At 41.4% G+C, this 20,385-nt stretch overlaps 1 protein-coding gene across 4 annotated transcripts in view; it reads left to right on the forward strand.

The window, feature by feature from the left end:
- MYH9 (myosin heavy chain 9) overlaps positions 1–20,385 on the forward strand; it is an 82,892-nt gene that overhangs the window by 28,552 nt on the left and 33,955 nt on the right. For all 4 annotated transcript variants that reach the window (XM_053404782.1, XM_053404781.1, XM_053404780.1 and 1 more), the window contains 4 exons: positions 2,827–3,179; positions 10,520–10,676; positions 16,638–16,665; positions 17,107–17,200. In XM_053404782.1, coding sequence (XP_053260757.1) covers positions 2,847–3,179; positions 10,520–10,676; positions 16,638–16,665; positions 17,107–17,200 — 612 coding nt within the window. In that variant the 5' untranslated portion in view covers positions 2,827–2,846. The remainder of the gene's footprint in view (positions 1–2,826; positions 3,180–10,519; positions 10,677–16,637; positions 16,666–17,106; positions 17,201–20,385) is intronic.

Raw genomic sequence — 20,385 nt, forward strand, 5'->3', positions numbered from 1 at the left:
TCTAGTAGAACCTGAGCCCATTTTCTGTGCGCTCTTAAGGCTTTTCACGTACCTGACTGCACACACAGTTTGGCACACACCTGTTTGTGAAATGTATGGATATGTTGGTATGATTCCACTGCTGTAAGAATGCCCCCCTCCAATAATATTTTCAGTTCTTCATAATTTGTATTATGAATTGGAAATGTTTGACAATTACTTCTTGGAAAAAGTGAACTCGAGTAATTGGTCATCTTTGTGAACAATATTACAACAGGGGCCCCTTCTCTGCTAAGATGGGGAGAAATAGATTTATGTGCTGCTGGGGCAGGCGAGGTGGAAAAACTGTGGCCTGCTAGATGTCGTTGGACTGCAACTCTCATTGCCCCCGCTCATTGGCATGGCTGCCAGAGCTTAAGGGATTTGAATTTCAATTCTAGGTCCTTGCTGCTGAAGATACCTAGTGACTAAGATGTGCACAGAACATGGAAGTAAAATTTCCAGAATGCCATGCACCTCAAAGGCTGTCAACCAAAATAACTCTTTTTCTCTGAAGGCATGAGGAATGACAAAACCATGCCAGATGTATTCTAAGCAGAAAGGCCTAAAGAAATAGAAGAATATTTTAAGCTGACTATACAGCTCTTCAGTTAGTTTTCAGGAAATGATGAAACTGAAAGTAACCAAATTCAGCTGGAAGCGCTCATTCTCCTGGTGTGTCTTGCTCAATTATGGCCAAAAAAGGCAAGTAGTTAGATTCTTGGAAGTTGCAATTGCAGGAAGCTGGGTAGCAGAAGTTTAGACTGCAGCTGTTGTCTTGCCAGCCTTGATACAATTCTGAATACAGCACAATGAATTATTCCCCACCTTTTCCTTTGGCTCCTGGGTGACAAATTTATGGACCTAAATCACCAGAGTTTTCTCCTATTTTAGCAAAGACCTGTGGCATATTTTTGGCTCCAACACTATGATTAGGCACCATGAAGCATGGTGTATCACTGGAAATACTTGGCTCTAGGATAGTTCTTGTTTGTTTGAAGAGCTTTTATTGGGTTTTACATAATGTAACTTTTTGCTTTTTGATGTCTCCCGCAAATTCTTCCAGTATGAGCTTCACATTGGTTTTATTGCATTAAATATAGCCCCAACACATTATTCCTGTTTAATTGCTTCTAATTTGCGTCTGGTTGGTCACTGTGAGAGGATGTTGGACTAAGATGGGCGATTGGCCTGATCCAGCAGACTCCTCTTACGTTTTCAATTTCTAGCAAAATCCAAAGTGCCTTGTTTGCATAGTTAATCATAAGTAAATGCATATTTAGGTGAATGCAAGCTGTCTAAACACTTGCCTTTGAGACTAAGGCGACATAAAACTGATGGCTTTCTTTCTTTCTTTCTTTCTTTCTTTCTTTCTTTCTTTCTTTCTTTCTTTCTTTCTTAGAAAGGCTTAATGGAAATGTATATCCACAGTACATCCTTGATCAAGTCTTGCTGCAGTTTACCAACTATTTTGTAACTTGGTTGACTCTGGAGGGAGACCACTTTGTATTCTAAATGTCTTCATGGGCAGCTTTGGCTAGCAGCATGCAGCAGTATTGACACTGTGGTGTGCAAAGGCTGGCTGAAAAGCTTGGTTCTTGACGGCTGTATGCATGCACACACAATGCAGAGAGACAGGACGTTGTAAGGTTTTGAAATACCTAATACAATGGACCACTTGTGTTGCATAGTGAGCCACGTAAAGTGGCAAGTATAAAATTACTTTGCCTTTTACCTCCTAAAGTAGTTCTGAGGTTTTTTTTCTCCTTGTGGAAAAATAGAAGTGGCTACCTGGCAGCCACTTTTTTCTAATCTCACAGCCCTGCTCTAGTCAGGGTGAGTCTCCTGCCAGCCTGGAGGTTTTACTTTTACTTTCAGGCTATTAACAGATGCCACAAGGGATTGAGTGAGGCTGGCAGCCCAAGTTAAATCATTTGTAGGCATAATAGCAAAGAAAGGAATTCTAATTTCTAGACAGGAAGAAAAGACTACCTGCTTTCCTACCTACCCATGCTAGGGCTGCCAGTCTGTAAATAGCTGCTGTAGACCACTGTAGACTTAGTCAATATTTCTTCAGATATCTTACATTTGTTCCAGGGAACTGACAAATGTTGATAAGAAATCGGGTTGTGTCATATCTACTGAAAAGTTATTAACCTTAGCAAGTTTTTCATCTCTGTATTTCCTATGATTTGGCATAACTTAATATCATTTTACAGTTTCATTGGGGTAGAACGTGTATATTCTCCTCAGGTGTGACCCATCCATTTTAAATAGCTGTTTTTAACTGAGGGGAAAACCACTTTGACTATGTGAAGCTGCCCCCCCCCCCGTCTAGTTAAGGCCTAGGGGGAGGAGGCTAATTGTAGCACTACCACATTGTGTTGATATGTAGTTGCCAGCTTCTTATGTGTGCCTTCAAGCTTGCTTGCTTGAGTAATTGGATGCTTTTATGCATCTGGTTTCTGCCTATTTGTGACCCACAGGGGCTAATGAATCTGTGGGGAAGCAATAGGTGAATAGTTTATCTGGGCATGCAACTTGGAGTCAATGGCCTTGTCTACTCAGAACTCCTTTACAAGGACTTAAAATATCTATACAGTCATCTCTAGTGTTCTTGCCTCTATAGAGTGTTTAAGCTGACAACATGAGCCTACTTCTAATGATTGCATGGCATTTAAGCAGTAACATGGTCAAAGATTTGAAATCGGTGTTGGTGAGGGAACTGGTGCCTATTTCAGGTGACTCAAAGGTTGTAGTGTCAAAATGTTGGCAAGGTAATAACATTGCAACTTCTTCTTTTCATAGGTCCCTGGTTATAAGCCACCATGGCTCAGAGAGATGCTGACAAATACCTCTATGTGGATAGAAACTTCATCAACAACCCTCTTGCTCAGGCTGATTGGGCTGCCAAGAAGCTGGTGTGGGTCCCATCAGAGAAAAATGGTTTTGAGCCTGCTAGCTTGAAGGAAGAAGTAGGAGATGAAGCCATTGTGGAGCTTGCAGAGAATGGGAAGAAAGTGAGAGTCAACAAAGATGATATCCAAAAGATGAACCCACCCAAGTTCTCGAAAGTGGAAGATATGGCTGAACTGACCTGCCTGAATGAGGCCTCAGTGTTGCACAATCTGAAGGAGCGATACTACTCAGGGCTTATTTACGTGAGTAATGACTTTTTCTGCTAGTTATAGGATGTAACTAAATCTTTCATGTCCCCAGTCTTGTACAATTTTCCCTTGTCTACATTCTCATTAAACTAAACAGTACTTTCCCTAGTAGAGTTTTTGTAGAACATTGTGATGGAGTGGCTAGACTCTTGTGTGTTTGTGTTGGAAGATATATTAGAAATCATGTACAGCGTTTGATACTAGCTGAACACACCCTTCATGTAGACACCTGACTTGCTGCTTCTGTATCTGGAACCTCAGTATAAAAGAGCAGTAAAACTAAGACTGCAAAATAACAAAGCTCAGCTGCACATAAGGCAGTTGGGATATAAAAAAGTACTGTCGTCTACTTTCAACCAATCAGAATGCTGAAAACTAAGAACCTCTGAATTGCCTAGGTGTTGCACTTCAAGCCTCCAACATGTGGTGCTGTGAACAGGTGATTCTCGGTCAGGGGAGGAGTGGAGCTTGCAGACAAAGATAAACTCCTCCTGGAAGCAGAGTCAAAAAGCACTTGTATTTAAAAACAACAACAAGCAAACCCAAAACAATTAGTAGCTAGCAAGCCTTCTACCAATTTCCAGTTTGTCACACAGCTAAACCAGCGAGTGGCTGGGCACTGTGTTTGGTATCCTGAATAGTGGATAGAAAAAGAATGAAAGAAACATTATAGAGTACAGGTAAGAGAGATGCCATGAATAGTCTTCTCTATGCTGGCTGGGTTACCATGCAAACAGGAAATGCCTAAGGACCCCTGAAGAGGAGCCCTTTCCACCCCCTATAGCCTCAGTTCTGTACTGAGGCTGTACACCCTACTCTCCACTAGCCAGCAGTGAGCTCTCCATCCTTGGGCGTGTTGCAAATCTAAGACACCATACTCAGATTTTTTTTCCCCTCTTGAAGGCAATGCCTGATGCTCTACCAGAACGATGCTTCACAGTAAGGCCCAACTCAGTTCAGAATATACTGAGCAGGTAGCTTTAATTCAGCTCTCGTCAAAAGTGGCAGCAATGCTCTCATGAGCTTGATGCCATGGAAACAAGAATATTCAATTGTTCATACGTGACTTAGCATGGACTCTGTTCACTGGTAAGATGCTGACACTGTTTACTTGTTGGCATTATTGCTCCATCTCCTGCACTGAATAGAGACTGTAGAGATAACTGCTCAGCTGGAAAAGGGGGCCCTGCAGCAGTTGTGGTAGAGAATGCATACAATGTGCTGATACCTAGGGACATATGAAGTTAACTTCTGCTGTGCCAGACCCTTAGTATATTTAGCTCAGTACAGTTTACAATTACTGACAGCAACTTCCTAGGGTTTCAGGCAGAGGTCTCTCCCAGCCCTACCTGGAGATTTACCTTCTGCATGCAGAGTGATTGTTCTACCACTAAGCTTTCCCCCCTAAAGTAGTAAAGTGTTAGGGCATATAAGGGTGGGCTGCTGTGCAGCTCATAATGGGTAGAGAGGTAGCAACTGTGTGTATGGTTTTTAGGCACTTGCTCTTCTGAAGATCTTGTGCTTATTCCTGGGAGACAACTGCAGTCAGTTGTCACCTAGGTAAAGGTAAAGGGACCCCTGACCGTTAGGTCCAGTCGCGGACGACTCTGGGGTTGTGGCGCTCATCTCGCTCTACAGGCCGAGGGAGCCGGTGTTTGTCCACAGACAGCTTCTGGGTCATGTGGCCAGCATGACTAAGCTGCTTCTGTCGAACCAGAGCAGCGCATGGAAATGCTATTTACCGTCCCGCCGGAGCGGTACCTATTTATCTACTTGCACTTTGATGTGCTTTCGAACTGCTAGGTTGGCAGGAGCTGGGACTGAACAACAGGAGCTCACCCCGTCGCGGGGATTCGAACCGCCAACCTTCTGATTGGCAAGCCCTAGGCTCAGAAAAAAACTCTGGCCTTATTGGCATACAGGAGATTGAGAGGAGGATTGCAGTTGTCTTGGTGGATCTAATTTTGGGGTACTAATCAGTTTGACAGAGAGCTATGGTTCACAATTGGCCAAGGGTACAGGAGGAGAGAAATTGGTGTTTGTCCTGAGTTCTATATTCAGGGCACTGATTGGATCAAAGCATATGCCACTGCTGCCTTGTACATAAGCTGCAGCTGAGCCCGACTCTGTAAAAGGGATATTTTGCCAGACTTCACTGATTTCCATTTGTTCCCTTCAAAGTGTTTCATTCTAACATTCATTTAGCTGTTTGTTGCTGTCTTGTCACATGGATCAGCCCTTCTGTGCTCCCCATACATGGAGTCTTGTAAGACTTTGCACAGTGAAGTCTTTGTCACATGTGGCCGTCTGCCTACACAGTTTCTCCCCTTTGGAATGGGGAATGGCACATATCTGTCTTTCTTTGCTTTACAGCACATAAAAAAATGAAGGTTGTCAGTGTGTACATGTAGTAAAATAGACATGTGCAATTTTTCACATTGATGGCTAGTACAGATCTTTTGAACCATGACTTTAAGCTAGGCAGTGTACAATTAAGGATATTTATATATAGACTATTTTTTTCTCTGAGGCTATACTTGCCAGTAGGGACGCGGGTGGCGCTGTGGGTTAAACCACAGAGCCTAGGACTTGCCTATCAGAAGGTCGGTGGTTCGAATCCCCGTGACGGGGTGAGCTCCCATTGCTTGGTCTCTGCTCCTGCCCACCTAGCAGTTTGAGAGCACGTCAAAGTGCAAGTAGATAAATAGGTACCACTCTGGCAGGAAGGTAAATGGCGTTTCCGTGTGCTGCTCTGGTTCGCCAGAAGCGACTTAGTCATGCTGGCCCCATGACCCGGAAGCTGTATGCCGGCTCCCTCAGCCAATAAAGCGAGATGAGTGCCACAGCCCCAGAGTCGTCCGCGACTGGACCTAATGGTCAGGGGTCCCTTTACCTATACTTGCCAGTGTCTCTATCACAGTTCTGACCCACTCAACATTTTAGTATTTTCTTTCCTTTGATAGTTTTGTGTGTTTGGAAAATAAGCATCATGTGTGAGCCAAGTATGGAGCAAGTATTAGTGGCAAAATATCTGCTTTGCATGCAGAAGGTCCCAGGTTCAATCCCCAGGTAGAGCTGAGAGAGAATCCTGGCAGCAATGCTGAAGAATACTGCCTGTGGCTGTAGAAAATGCTGAGTTAGAAGGACCAATGGCCTCACTTGGTATAAGGCATCTTCCTAGGTTCCTATGTAGTAACTAATTGTCTCCTAATCTACAAGTTTTGTATGCAGTTTTTTAGTTCAACAGTGACTCAGTCAGTGCTCTAATTTTCAATTCATTTGGGCCTGTGCTAATCTTTACTGGGTGATGATTAAGAAAAGGAAATCTAACCCTTGAGATTTAAGATGTATTTTATACCTTGAGTTGCCATGGCTACTGGCCCTGACAAGTATATTTGCACGGAGTAGTTCCCCAGATAAAATATTCCTGATAATGACATTCACTCATCAGTGACCTGCTTAAAATTTATTTTTATTTCTGTTACTTGTGATCTTATGGATTCCAAGATCATTCCAAATAAATTAATGTTCAGAAGTAGTAATGAGTCCCCCATTGTCTGACTGGAAGAGATTCATACACCTACAATGACATGCATATGTGTTGTTTTTAGAAAGACCTGATCCTGTAAAATGCAATGTGTTTACAAGTTTGCCCAATTTTTATTATCTATTCCTTCCTGTCTCCTGATATGATACACCCTTAACCTTTCTGCCTTATAAGGAAATTCTCAAAATGCATCTCTTCCTTTGCGTTTCCTGAGGTTTAGTTAGGCAATAATTTTAAAACATTACATTCTTACTAATCTCGCTGCTATGGCTATGTAGTTCAGTTTCAGTGAACCTTTTAATGTTTATTTTTCTTTAAGCAGCAGCTACAATAAATAACTTTTTACTATTAATATAGCTAACTTTTTTGTACAGATTTAAAGCCTTTTTGCTTCCATTTATCATGATCACTCACTAAGATGGTATTGGGGTTGTTAACTCTGATTTACAGAGGACTCTGTGGCATGTACAATTTCCTTGGGTCACAGTGCTTTTTACCCAGTGATACTTAATCCAGCTACACTTTATATTATAGAAACCTCCCCTGCAAAGTGGGGTATCTGAACGTTGCTTTGTTCCAACAGCCTTGGTGCAACCTGAAACCTGTTGTCACCAAAGGTTAATCTCATGAAGTCTGCAAGTCAGTCTATTACAGTGTGCAGACTTTGTGGTTTTAGCAGTACTGTATATACTCTCTACTCCCCACTCCACCAGCAAGTATTTTGCTCAACCTTTCTTTATTTTAGATGGTTTCTGTACTAATTCATATTTTCAGAAAAACCTCTAAGTGGTTTACAGCATGTCTCAAGGTGGGGATTCTCAGACTGGGGGGCAAATTTGGTCATCCAGGCTCCTCTGTGTGGGCCTCCAAACTGTTCCCAGGCCACAAGCTTCACTGGCTCTGCTTCACATCCAGAGTTGTTGCTTGGCAGGTGTCCTTCAACTCTGATAATTCCTCTTGCTTGTATTGATGGATAGTAGAGAGAGATGTGTGTAGAAACTGGCCTGTTGTACAAAGCTAAAATAAAAGAATCATTGCCTTCCCACTTTTGTTTTTGGCTCCACACACTACTGGGATGTGGTCCCTGCAAGGTTGCCCAGAAGGCATTGTGGCCCTTTGGCACCTCAACAGAAAACATTACAAATGAAAATCAAATACAAGAGGTGCACAATTAAAACAGCAACAAAACAAAATATACTCAACATTAAAAAAATAGAGCTAACAGTTACATTCAAAAATACAGTCAGGATTCCACAAGTAAAAAACAAATCAACAGCTAAACAGGTCATTGAGGTAGGTGCCCCCCTTCCCTCCACATTAAAGTCCCCAGTGTATTCTTAACACTTGCCAGTCTGATGAAAGTTTACATATTTAAGCCCCCACCCCTGTAAATTTGGTATTTTTTTCCTATGGGCTAATGCAGCTTTTGGATCATTTACAGGAAATGGATAGATATTCTTAGCAAAAATAAGTGCAACTAAAACGCTCTGTTTCAGTGTCCTATGACAGAGGTGCCTGTTTCAGGACAATATTTTTAAGAGAAACAGCTTTAATCTCTTACTGTGGTGCAGCCCTCTGAGTAAGTGACTTAGAGTTGGAGTCCTTGAGGTGCTTGAACAGATACAAGGCCCATTCAGATCAGTGCTGTGTCTTCCATGGACTTGTTCAAGAATTTTGCATTTGTCGCTTGGGAGAAACTCCCTCTTATAACTAGTCTTTTTGAAATCAGATTTGTTCTACTCCACTTTTGCTGTTGGATCACCAGTTCAGTTAGATTTCTAGTATAAAATTGTTACTCTTCCAGTTGATTTTTTTCCATGCTCTCTTGGCTTAAACTGCAATTAATGTGTATTTCCTGAACACCCTTGGGGTGCCAATTTTTATTAGAGAGCTTCATTTTTATAGAAACATTTAAAACAAGAACACAGAACAAAGAGTTGGCAAATTGCGTAACTCCTCCTAGTTTTGTAATTGCTTTGTATTCTCTGCTGTTCCCTGTGATCAAAAGACTATTTTATACAAGCCACAGTATGATGACCACTATCAACTGGAGGCTTATATTTGTTTCTTGTAGAAGTTTCCTCACTTGTAAATATCCAAGTGTCAATTTTGAGCTGTGCATGTCAAAGAGCTGCAGCTGGCTGCTGACACTTAGACCATGCTCATAGCTTTGTTTCCTAGCTGGGCCATTTATACTTGAGGAAATGGTGGTTGCATACAATTCTGCCTTTCTAACATTAAGAAGTATTAAGTGAAGTGGGGCATCTGCTTCCATATTTGCTGTCCCACTTGCATCTGGAAAGGTCAGCAAGGAGGCTGATCTTCTTGGCTACTTTACTTTGCTTGGACCATGAGTTTAGTAGAGGGGGCAGAGAAGGAGGCAGTTCTTCAAATATACTTTGCAGCAGAGTATCCTAGCCTGGTGGGTACAGATGTTGAGAGGAGCAGGAGCTCATCTCTGGTGTCTCGCTGCAGTTGGAAACACTGAGAAGTGTTGCTGCTTCCAGACATCTTGGATGCCATACAATGTCTGGGATGAGCTCTCATCCCTCTGAGGTGGTAGGGGCAGGATTAGTGTATTATAATTGTGGCCAGCCAAAACGTTTTTGCACTTACAACCTTGGGGAAAACAAGCACACAAAGAGGAATTCAACTCTTCCTACTGGCAGTCTTGGGGAACCTTTTGTAATGGTGCCACTGCAAACCGGATAGCATTGTCCCCCCCCCCCATTTCCTGACATATTTCTGCTTTGGATATTGAGGGAAATAGTTGGCAACTTCTCACAAAGCCTTTTAATGCTGGGTTAACTCATAATAAGCATTCTATAGAGTTGTGCACAGGCGGTGGTTACTTCTTTCTGCACTGAATGCTGCCTTGGCCTCTTAGAGTGAATGAACATTCATATGCATTAAGTGGAATAAAAAAGGAAGTCTGTTCTAACTGCATCAGGATTTTTAAAATTCAGTTTTGTAGCTTATAAGTTAGCATTTAAATTTTGGCCATATGTGTAACACTGGCTTGACATGTAAATGCATCAGTGATAACAAGTGAATGCTGGATCTTCAAGTGTTTTTGCAGTTTACTTCTACCTATACTAGGTGTTTTTCCAGCCTTTTACTTGGAGGAGGTGAAATGCACCTGCTTTCTCAGGTGCTTTAACGTTTTAAAAAAGTTTTAGTTGTAAGGCTTTAGAGAGGCTTGGAAATGTGTGGGCAATGCTTCATTAAATCCTGAATGCAAGTATTGCTTGGACTTTAGTGGTAACTGTAGGTTTTCATCTCTGCCACCCCCACAAATTCTGTGGCTAGCAAAATTAAGTATGCACAAGTTTGCACATAACATGCAGGCAATAGAATGGATTTAAAAATCTGGTGCAGGATATGTACAACTCTTGAGATAGAGCTTTGTTAATATATGTGAGTCTTTTGTTCTGCTCCATGCTGGCACTGAGCTAGTGTCAAAAGATACCTATTGCCTAAGTTTTGCTAAAATGCCACTCATTTTTGTGTACTGTAGAGCTTATAAACAGTGAATAATAATGCAGAGTAAAATGCATGTTTCAGACATCAAAGATGAATAGCCATATTCAAAGTAAATGACAGATGTGATTGTTAGTTCAAAATCTCTGGTAATGGAAGGCAATTATGGCAGCCCAAGTAAATTTTCAGTATGCGATTCTTGTTACCACTCTTGTGAGTTGGGGGGGATGGGAGGCGGGTTATGTGGCGCCGATGAAACTGTAAAACCATGAATGCTTCTAAATTCTTCTTAAATTCCATTTTGCAGACCTACTCAGGCCTGTTCTGTGTTGTCATAAATCCCTACAAGAACCTGCCTATCTACTCAGAAGAAATTGTGGATATGTACAAAGGCAAAAAGAGACATGAGATGCCCCCTCACATATACGCTATTACAGACACTGCCTACAGGAGTATGATGCAAGGTAGGTACATTTTAAAATATATTCTGGCCATGGCAGTGGCTATGCTCAGATGAGCAGGCTCTTGTAGAGTTGCCACTTTTGAAATGTCAAATGTACATAGGGATACAATGTGAGAGTTTCATGTTCGGGTGGAGGTCTGCTGCAGTGCAACTTTTGATTCCAGTCAATCTTCTGGTCTCTGGAAAGCAGCATTCCTCCGTTGCTTTCAGTTCTGCTTAATCCGTGGGGGAGGCTTGATGCAGCAGCCAGTGGTATGGGAGGAATCTGTATTGAGCACAGAAGATGAAAGGCCACAGTGCTCTGCAAGAACCAGAGGCATTCAGGATTAGCTGTTTGTGCCCTAGACTCTATTCAAAGTCTAACAGGCAGGAAATCTTTCATGGTTTTGAGCATTTCTTTAAAAAGCATGGCAAGCTGATGTCTCTGACCCATTCTCGGCATGGGGGTGCAGTTATTTCCCTGAGCTGGTGAAGCAGAAAGACCTGCATGTTAATTGGTTAGATTCCAGCACTTGGTTTAGGGCATGCTAATTGGCAGCCTGCAGAGGAGGAGCAGGGGCTTGCTTGGTTTCAACTAATACCCAAGTTTCTTAACCTTTTTGTAATGCGGCCAGACTGATGTGTCACTGCCTCTTTTTGGAACTGGCATCTCTTTTGGCAGCCCATATAGTTTTATGATGATGAAACTCCCTGCCCCAGGCCAAATCAGCTGGCAGAGGGAGGGGCCTAGAAGTCAGGTATATATATGCATGGCTGCGTCTGAAGTCTGGAGTTGCTAGGACCTTGGGTGTTAATGTAGGTTGCAATGCATTCAAGAATGCATCAAGATAGGCATCAAGGTGTCCTTCATGAGTTTGCTTGTGTATGTATGAGAGAGAATGAGGAAACAGCCAGTCAGTATCCTTTTATGAGGCTGAACTGCTGCTCCAGTATGTAAATAAGTAACAGTGGAGCCAGAGTACCTTTTATAGGTGGCTTGAACAAACCCAATAAATTATGACAAACTGGAATATGTACAACAGTCTTCCTTGCAAGCCCACTACCATCAGGCTTTTGTTTGCTTCTCCTTGTTGCATTGCAAGCTTGGGATAATGTAGTATGTAGGATTCTGCCATTTTGGGAAAGCAGGGAGGGTTCTTGGTGATCTTTAGGTCTCATTCAATAGCCTTGTGGCTGAGTCTTAAAGCTGAAGACTTCCTCTCTCCCCCCTCCCCCCAATATCTGTTAAATGTTAAATCTTCTGTGTGAAACCAATAATGTTTACATATTTCAGAAGTTGGGGCCAAGAATGTACTATTTGTTAGTCAAGTCTAGTCTGGCTTGCTTAGTGTAGCATTCCATGTCCCTTTTGAATCAAGTCTTGTTTATGCTAAATCTTTTGTTCTGGACTCTGATTCACAAAGGGAGGTTTAAAAAACAACAACTGGGTCTTTATTTTGTTAAAGGCCATGACTTTCGTATAACCCCACCAGCATTTCTCTTAAATGTACTTAAGAGAGAGAAATGATTCTGTTAGCTTGGCTTTAAGAGTGTGGAGGTCAATTTCCCAACAATGATAACCAGGGCAAATAGGCTCCATGTTGGAAATAGCTCATGCTTCACAATTTTCCCTCTCAAAATACTATCTTTTTTTGTAAGTCTGATTATATTTTATCATACCGACAAGTTTGATTATGTTTTATCAATATGGAAAGGATAGGAAAATATATTTAATATGAACAAGGGCTACTAAGGCTGACAAGAGGAAAAAAACACAACACCTCGGCTGATGTCTGACATTGTCGTGGTTGACTTTTGCATACATCTTTACATTTGCTGCAAATTATGCCAGTGGAATCTACATTTTTAAAAGAAAAAGGTAAAATTTGAATGTCACTACATGCTGATTCATATTGCATGTCTCCAGATGTCAAGGTAGATGACAAAAAAGGCAGTTGGTTTAGACAAGCCTTCCAATAGGAGTGGAGTTCTAACATTTTTAGTCGTCTTGGTGTCTCATGATTAACAGCTGTTTTTCCCCAACCAAATTAAACCCACAGAATATAAAAGAGCAATTTTTTTATGATGCAGACAGGAAGGAATGAGATAGTGTTTTTTAAGTGATTCTCTTTGTATGTGAAACTGCTTCTTGCTGTAAATTCATTTAGTGGGAAATGAAATTAGTTCCTCTTAAAATTCTGCTTTGGTCATGTTCTAATTGTCTCCAGTTAACATAGTGGGAGGTGTGATGAAGACATTTCATCTGTTAATGATGAGGTCCATCTGACAAGAACAGATGCAAGTTTGCGTATTTTATCCTAGAAGTACATGCACTCAAAATATTGCCTCTTGAAATCTCATGCAATGAGTTGAGTAAGATTTAAAAAGTGAAAGAACCTGTGTTGTTTGCTTAAAGATGCAGAAAGGTTGGGGTAACTACTGGACTTTGTTTCCCTAATTGGGGGTCAGCCAGTATTGTTTTGTCCCAGAATCCTAAGTATATCCTAGTACCTAGCAAAGATGAAGCCAATCAGGTCTGAATCTAGATGCTGACCTTTTGACTATAACATCAAGCTAATTCTCCCATCTTTCTCCTACCTGCCCCTTGAAGTGTTGTAGAAAATTCAAAAGCTTGTTCCCATGATTTTGTGACATATTTGGTCCCAATAAAAGTTAATTGCCGAACTGTTGAATTTTAATTGAAACAAGGTTTCTGTAACCACTTTTGGATTCTAAACTTCTCCAAAACCTTTTATTAGTCTTTTAGTTCAGACAAGTCAGAGTAGTACTCAGAACATTGACCAACTTCTTAACCTCTTGGTGCTCTGTTCCCTACTGTATCGTCCAGGGGAAGGAGATGGTAAGGAGGAAATAATGTGTGCCAGGAGTCCTCCCCCACCCCTCCACCTCATTTCCAAAATTGTAAAAGACAAGTGATGTACCCCCTGAGGCTTTTTCCAGTGTTGAGATGGAAAACGTGTTACAAAAAGAGCACTGTAAAAACAAAGGAGGCAAGATAGCTGATGAGATGTATGATAATTCATGTTCTATATCCATCCAGTCAGATGGGCGGGGTACTACTACTACTGTTAATTACAGTGCCTTAAATGCAGTTACAGGTCTTAGCTGTGATGCCTAAGTATTTCTGACGATAAACCATAGAGATGGGGGGAAACTATCTTTTTCTGTATTTAGGAGGTAGGCTTTGCTCTTTAGCAATAGTCAAACTGCCTGTGTTAATGAATCAGCTATAAGCAGGGATCAAACCTTTTGCCTTTTTAGCTCTGCTTCCTCTTGGCTGGAGAGATGATGTCACCATAGTGTGAGTGCTATGTTCTCCTTTTATGGAGTTAAACAGACTCAACTCAGAGTTGCTCATGCAGAGGAAGTGGGTGATAAAGGCCTGTTAGGATATTCTGTAACTGAGTTGTGAAGCACTAAGCAGCATGTTAACATTTTCTCTTCTTATCCCCACCCTCCCCAGAGTTCAAAATATAATCTCCTTTTGGGCAATTAGAACACCTCAAATGCATGTACTTGGGAAGCATGTAATAACTACTATTATTTTGGCACTTCTGCTACAGAACTCATCTATTTTTTTCCAGCTCAAAGGATTCCACAGTTACATAAAACTATATTTAAACTTGCATGATGAAGCCGTTTGCATCAAATGCTTCCAAGCCATGCATCTCATAAGATGGACTCTAGTCAATGAGAGATTGTACCACAACAATCCTTTTAGGCTACAAACTTGTGTGTTGCTGTAACAGCCCATGTCTCTGGAATAAATAATAATTTTGCCTCTTTAAAATCTGTATTGCTTCTTAAGTGTTGGAGACCAGGCTTGGTAATAAATATTGAACAGAATTTGTACAGCTCATGATATAGCTGCTCATCGAATAACTGCTCTGAAATACAGATCCAGTGCTAATAGACTAATGGGTTATTTATTAAAAACATAGTCAAAAGATGCATATCTTGGCCTGTAAAGCAGATGTAGACTCCTCCTTTAATTATCTTATAAATGAGCATTTGGTTACATTTATTTTCCTTCTTCCTTTCTCACCCCCCTCCCCCAGCAAAACAAATAAAGGCTATCTGAGCACTTGCACACGCCCCAGAAGGAGCAGCCCAAAATCCTGCCAGACAGTCAGTTTTGAAATGGGTGCCTCTGTTGTATTTATTTTATTTATCAAAACTTACAGATCCCATAATAATGATCAAGAAAGAAATATTTCTAAGCAGTTTACAATAAAATAATGTAAAATATTGATCTGACAATACAAACACATTTAATCTGTAGGATAATCTCATGAGCATAATAGAGCCCAGATTGAACGGAAAATATAATATTCTAAAACATAACATAGCTGCTATATCATTGTGCAATTGTGCAGCTTTTTCTGTGTATGCATTAGCTTACTGTTTTGGGGGAGGGAAGTCTGTTTGTTCTAAGAGTTGAGCAACAGGAAGTAGGATACCATGCGACACTTCTCACTTCTCAGGCAGAAGAATTCCAGCTATCCCAATAATGACTGCTCTACTAGGCTGGGAAAATTCTCTCCTTCTCCTCGCCCCCTCCCCCTCCAAAGGGGCCTATTTCCTTTTATGGTAGTGTCTGCATACTTGCCATGTGACTTGCCTGTACTTGTGCAGGTACATTCTTTAAAGCTTAAGGAGGAGGTGACTAACCAACCTGCAGCTGACAATAGAGGGGGAGGGGGGGATTGCTGCCACACTTGGGGGATTTTTCTGACTAGTTTGCCTGCTAATGCATCAAATTCTATAGGGATGAAGGCACTACTTTTCCCACAAGGAATTTCAGGCTAATTGGTCAGCTGCTGAGTTAAGTTTCTTCTTGCAGGCTGGAATGGAAGTAGAATGGCTCCTACTGTAGGCAAAAGGACGGCTGGTTATGACTCAAGATGCATAAGGCTACTGCAGGCGTTCTCCATTTGGCTTCCCCCTATAGTAATGAGGCATGAATTGGTGTTTGAATACAGAGACAGTGTACTTTAAGCACCTGTAGCTTCTTTTAAAAGGTGTCATCATTATTCAGAGAAACAACTGCCTTCCTGGAATTGCCTGCATGATACAGAACCACCCAATTGTCTGTGTTACTGAATACACCTCCTGGGGCTATGTGCAAATGAATCAATGCCCAGTCATGCAGAGCCCATTAACTGTTGAGAATCCTTCAACTGTATGCTCTTATGAACTGGTAGAGAGTCCGAAAACTTGTCACTTACCTTGCAAGGCACATGTATGCTAGTGGAGTAATCTAACTGGTTATTAATTAATTTGGGTGATCTCTGACTAAGTCATGCTCTGAGCAGACACACTGAAATCAATAAACTTCAGTACCAAGTCAGTTTATTTCAGTGGGTCTACTCAGAATATGACTTAGTTGGAGACCACCCTCTGTATGTAGCTAAGCACCATATAAAATGAACTATATGAGTAGCTGAATTACTAACCCTGAATCCCAGCTCTTCAGTTTCTTTGGTTCCTGCAGCAGTGGTAAAAAAATCAGGTAAAAAAAAATGCTATTGGATATGGCTCTGTATCAGCAAAGAACTCTGGCTTGCACGCTTGGTTAAGTTATGTCACCTTCTAATCTTACCTGACACAAAAAGGAATTTTAGTTATACATGTAGGAGAGTATAAAACAAGTGATATGGTTCTCCCAACTATTTGGAAATTTTTTCTGCGCATACCACACCGAGAGCAGGATTTCTGTAGATAACATGGTGGCTGTGAAAATAGGCAGGATTTATTAATTTGTTTATCAGTAATCCCAGTCATTTTGTTGAATCTGCTGGGGGTGTATGTGCAAGAAAATACAACAGCAGAGGTGCAGGCTATGTTGAAGAGATTTGCCAAGAGGCCTGAGACTATGCAACTTTGCTTAAGAGGCAGTGAGATGGAATAAAGGTGACCTTGGCCTGAATCTGATCGTCTTTTGTTTGCTTCTTAATTTCAGATCGAGAGGATCAGGCCATTCTTTGCACGTAAGTATTTGCATAATTTCCCCATTGCTGATATAGTTCTTGGCAGTTTAAGCAGCTTTTAAAAATGTAGTTGACTCACAGGAGTGGTTTTACTGTGAAAGTTTAATCTCTCCGGGTCTAACTAATACTTTGAAAGGCAGGTGTGTGCATAATTTTTCACATGTTTACCAAGTCTCACTAGAAAAAGATAAGGGCAGATAAAGACCAGGAGAAGATGTTATAGGCCCCCCTAGTGGAAGCATATAAAGTGTAAATGCTTGGAGAACTGGTAGTTAAGAAAGCAACCTGGTAGGTATTGTGGTAACCTTGTTCACCATATACAGGCTAGCAAGACATTTAGGGAAATGTGTGGACTAGGCTCCTGAAAACAATATTTTAGAAAGTTTTTAAAGAGGGGTAAATGTTTGCAAATATATCCCGATAATGCTTTGTCTTTTGCAGAGGTGAATCTGGAGCTGGTAAGACAGAAAACACCAAGAAGGTCATTCAGTATCTGGCTCATGTTGCTTCATCACACAAGAGCAAGAAGGATCAAGTAAGTTTCTGTATTCTAATAGGAATTTGCTCTGCTATTTCAACTGCAAACACAAGCTGACCTCTTTATGGGAGATAATTTAGTACTGATTGATGCTTTGTAGTAATGTGAATGGTCCCGAATTTTATGTGAGACTGGCTAATATTGTGCTCCTGACTTGTGTTCACTGACTTCAGTGAAGTGGCAGTAGATGTTGAATTGTGTCTAAATGACCGCTGTATGTGGCAGGGCATTCACCTACTGGCAGGGAGGTACCACCTGCCTCCTTATTGTAGCGTCAATTTAAAACTACTTGACCACCTCTTCTCCTGGAGTTGTGGCTGCCCCCCTTTCATTTGCAATGAAGAAAGCGTTCCATCACTAGAGCCTTCTTTACTATTATAGGTAATAACCAACAACACTCTGACAGCGTGTGTCTTTTGTGCTAAGGAGGGTATCTATGAAATATTGTCTCATTTATTTTTCCTCCCTTCTCTTGATGGATTATGTCCGAACTCATCAGTTGGGACTTCATAGGTGAGCTGCACGTTTACTGCACGATCTGCACCAGGAATGTGTGTGTTGCTCTACTGTGTGACTTATAGCAGCTTTTCACTCCCACCAATGTCACCTTTTGCCACTATCAGTTCACAGTTTGAATCACACAGCTTTCTTCCTCCCGAGACGTCCCAAATGGGAGACTACAGTTTACCTCATGACACTTTCTCACGTATAGTCAAAACCTATGAGTAATTCTCACTTTAGGTCTGTCTGAATAGAATTTCCCATGTGCACCGAGAGGCATTCTGTGCAGTGACACAGATACTCTGTGCTGTTCCAAAGAGGGTATCTGGTATCCATGGTATTCGGGCTAGACAGAGCAGCTGACTTTCTCCACACTCCTCAACCCACCCAGCGTACTTGCTGTGGTGCAGGATGCTGGGAAAGGTCATGAAGAAACTGCCCTGGCACAGGCTGGATGTTCCAGCTCAGAGCTCTTTGCCCGAGTTAAACACATGAGGAAATGCTAGTTATCTTGTAAACATTATAATGAAACCCAGATGCCAAGTGTATTCCCTGTTGCTACATAAAATCTTGGGTTTTGATTCTTTAATGTACTGGCATGCTGTGTGTCCATAGGGTTAGCTCTCAAAATATCTCTGCATGGTGTGTGTGCGTGTGCGCACATTCTAATGAGTGGCTTTTGGAAGCAAACCAAGATATAGTCTTCTGTATGCCAAACCTTTTGAGAGATGACAGCTGCTCCAATAGACTGTCAGTGAGAATACTTAGAACAGGCACAAAAAACATTTCTGTGTTAGAATTTAGGGATCTGAAAGCATGTAAATTCTGTCCCAGTGCTGTCAAAACCTAGGATATAAGGTGGCAATCAATCAGCCCCCAGTGTAACAATTTTGGAGCCCTTCCCCCAGCTTTAACTTGAAGTCCTTTTGGGGTTTTTTAAAGATTAGTCAAAGTACTGTATTGCTTTTAGAAGCCTGAAGCAGACATAGAACTTTTTTATGTTGTGTGTGTTGATGTTTAAATCTAACTATCACAATCAATCTTTCCATCCCTGCTTTTGAGTAGGAATTAACAATTATTAATGGCTTATTTAGGAGAGTTTTGATTTCCCCCCCCCAGACATGCTTAAAATCAATATTTGTGATAGTTTCCAGGGTCAGGAGACAGGCCTGTTGATCAGGAAAGTTATGTTAAAGAATGGCTGGATATGACATGCACCCGGCTTTATGTATTAATAGGCTTTAGATTGCAGAGTTTTAAAACCACAACTTGGGCAAACTTTTCACTATGCAACTGAAATTCTTAGCACCGCTAGTGCTTTCAAGCAAAGCTGTCCACAGCATTTGGTATTTTCTAAAGTTTCTCAGCAGCAGCAGCAGCATTGCTGGAGGAGGAGGTTGGCATGATCTGCTGTTTCAGCAGACCGGCTAGTTAGTTCCAAGGTGGGACAATTAGTTCAAACTGTCTCTTCTCATTCTGAATCCCTTCTGAGATCTGCTTCAGCTGGCTTTAGTCATGAGTAGAGGGGTGGAAATCTTTAAAAGCCTTTTCCGGACCAGACATCAAATATCTGAAGACTCCCAAGGGTGATACTGTTCCTGGATTCTTTCCTGGAGGAAGTATTTGGAGCTGCTGTGTGGGAAAATTGTGAAGATACTCTTTATGCAAGTTTTTCTGAAACGATGAAAGGCTCACGCCCACACTGTGGCCAAATGGAACAGAATCTGTGGCTGTAGTGACATGCATGATTAAATTGGCTATGCGACACACACAAAAGAATGAAAAAGTTCAGGCTGCAACTGAAGAAAAATAAATATTAGCAACCCATATTGAGGACCTGTTAGGACATTATTTCACTCCTGCGATTGTGTCCAGGAACAGGCTTTGGGCTCATATGCCCCTCACTCTGTGATCAAATGAACAAATTGCATAGGGTATGGGATTTCCTTGGTTCTGTGGTACTCTGCAATGATACCTGAAGTCATGTTCCTGATCTCTTCTTGGTGGGAAATAGTATCTGAACAGACCCTAACTCATGAATCAGATATTTCAGAAAAAGGACATTGTATATTACTTGATCACAATATGCAGTCATTCCCTCTACTAAGAATTGGTGGTGGTGAGTGCTGGCAGAAATTGAGCTAAAATGGGACTGCTGAGAAACAAGAATAGTGGTATTGGATTGAGGGAGTCTCATATTTGAAGAAGTCTTAAGCAACGCCCGCAGCCCTATGAGGACAATCCCCCAAACAACCCATTGAGGACTGAGCATGCCCAGTAGTCATAGTTGGGGAAAAAGAAACAGCACTCCTATTTTGGGATGAGTATGCATTGCAACGTCTTGTTTCAAATGCATTTGGTAGCTCTAGGTTTTCCTAATCTTACTCTCATCTAGGTAGCCAATTCCTTCTCTAAATTCTTCACTGGTTAAGTTTATATGGGGAGCTACAATAGCTTGTGCTTCTTTGAATCTCTAAAACAGCCTCCCCCTTCCTTCTGTGGCTGGCTCCAACTCATTTGTGTCTCTTCTTATTTTAATTTTTTCATCTTTCTAGTGAAAAAGGTGCAATGAATTACTGTTGACTGCAGAAAAACACTCAAAGCAACCATTGCTCCTTATAGCTACATTTTTAGCCCTGGAGTCCTGCATTGGAATATTTAAGCTGCTGTTGCTTCCTCTA

The sequence above is a fragment of the Podarcis raffonei genome, chromosome 10 (genome assembly GCF_027172205.1).
Source record: "Podarcis raffonei isolate rPodRaf1 chromosome 10, rPodRaf1.pri, whole genome shotgun sequence".
Classification (NCBI taxonomy): Eukaryota; Metazoa; Chordata; class Lepidosauria; order Squamata; family Lacertidae; genus Podarcis; species Podarcis raffonei.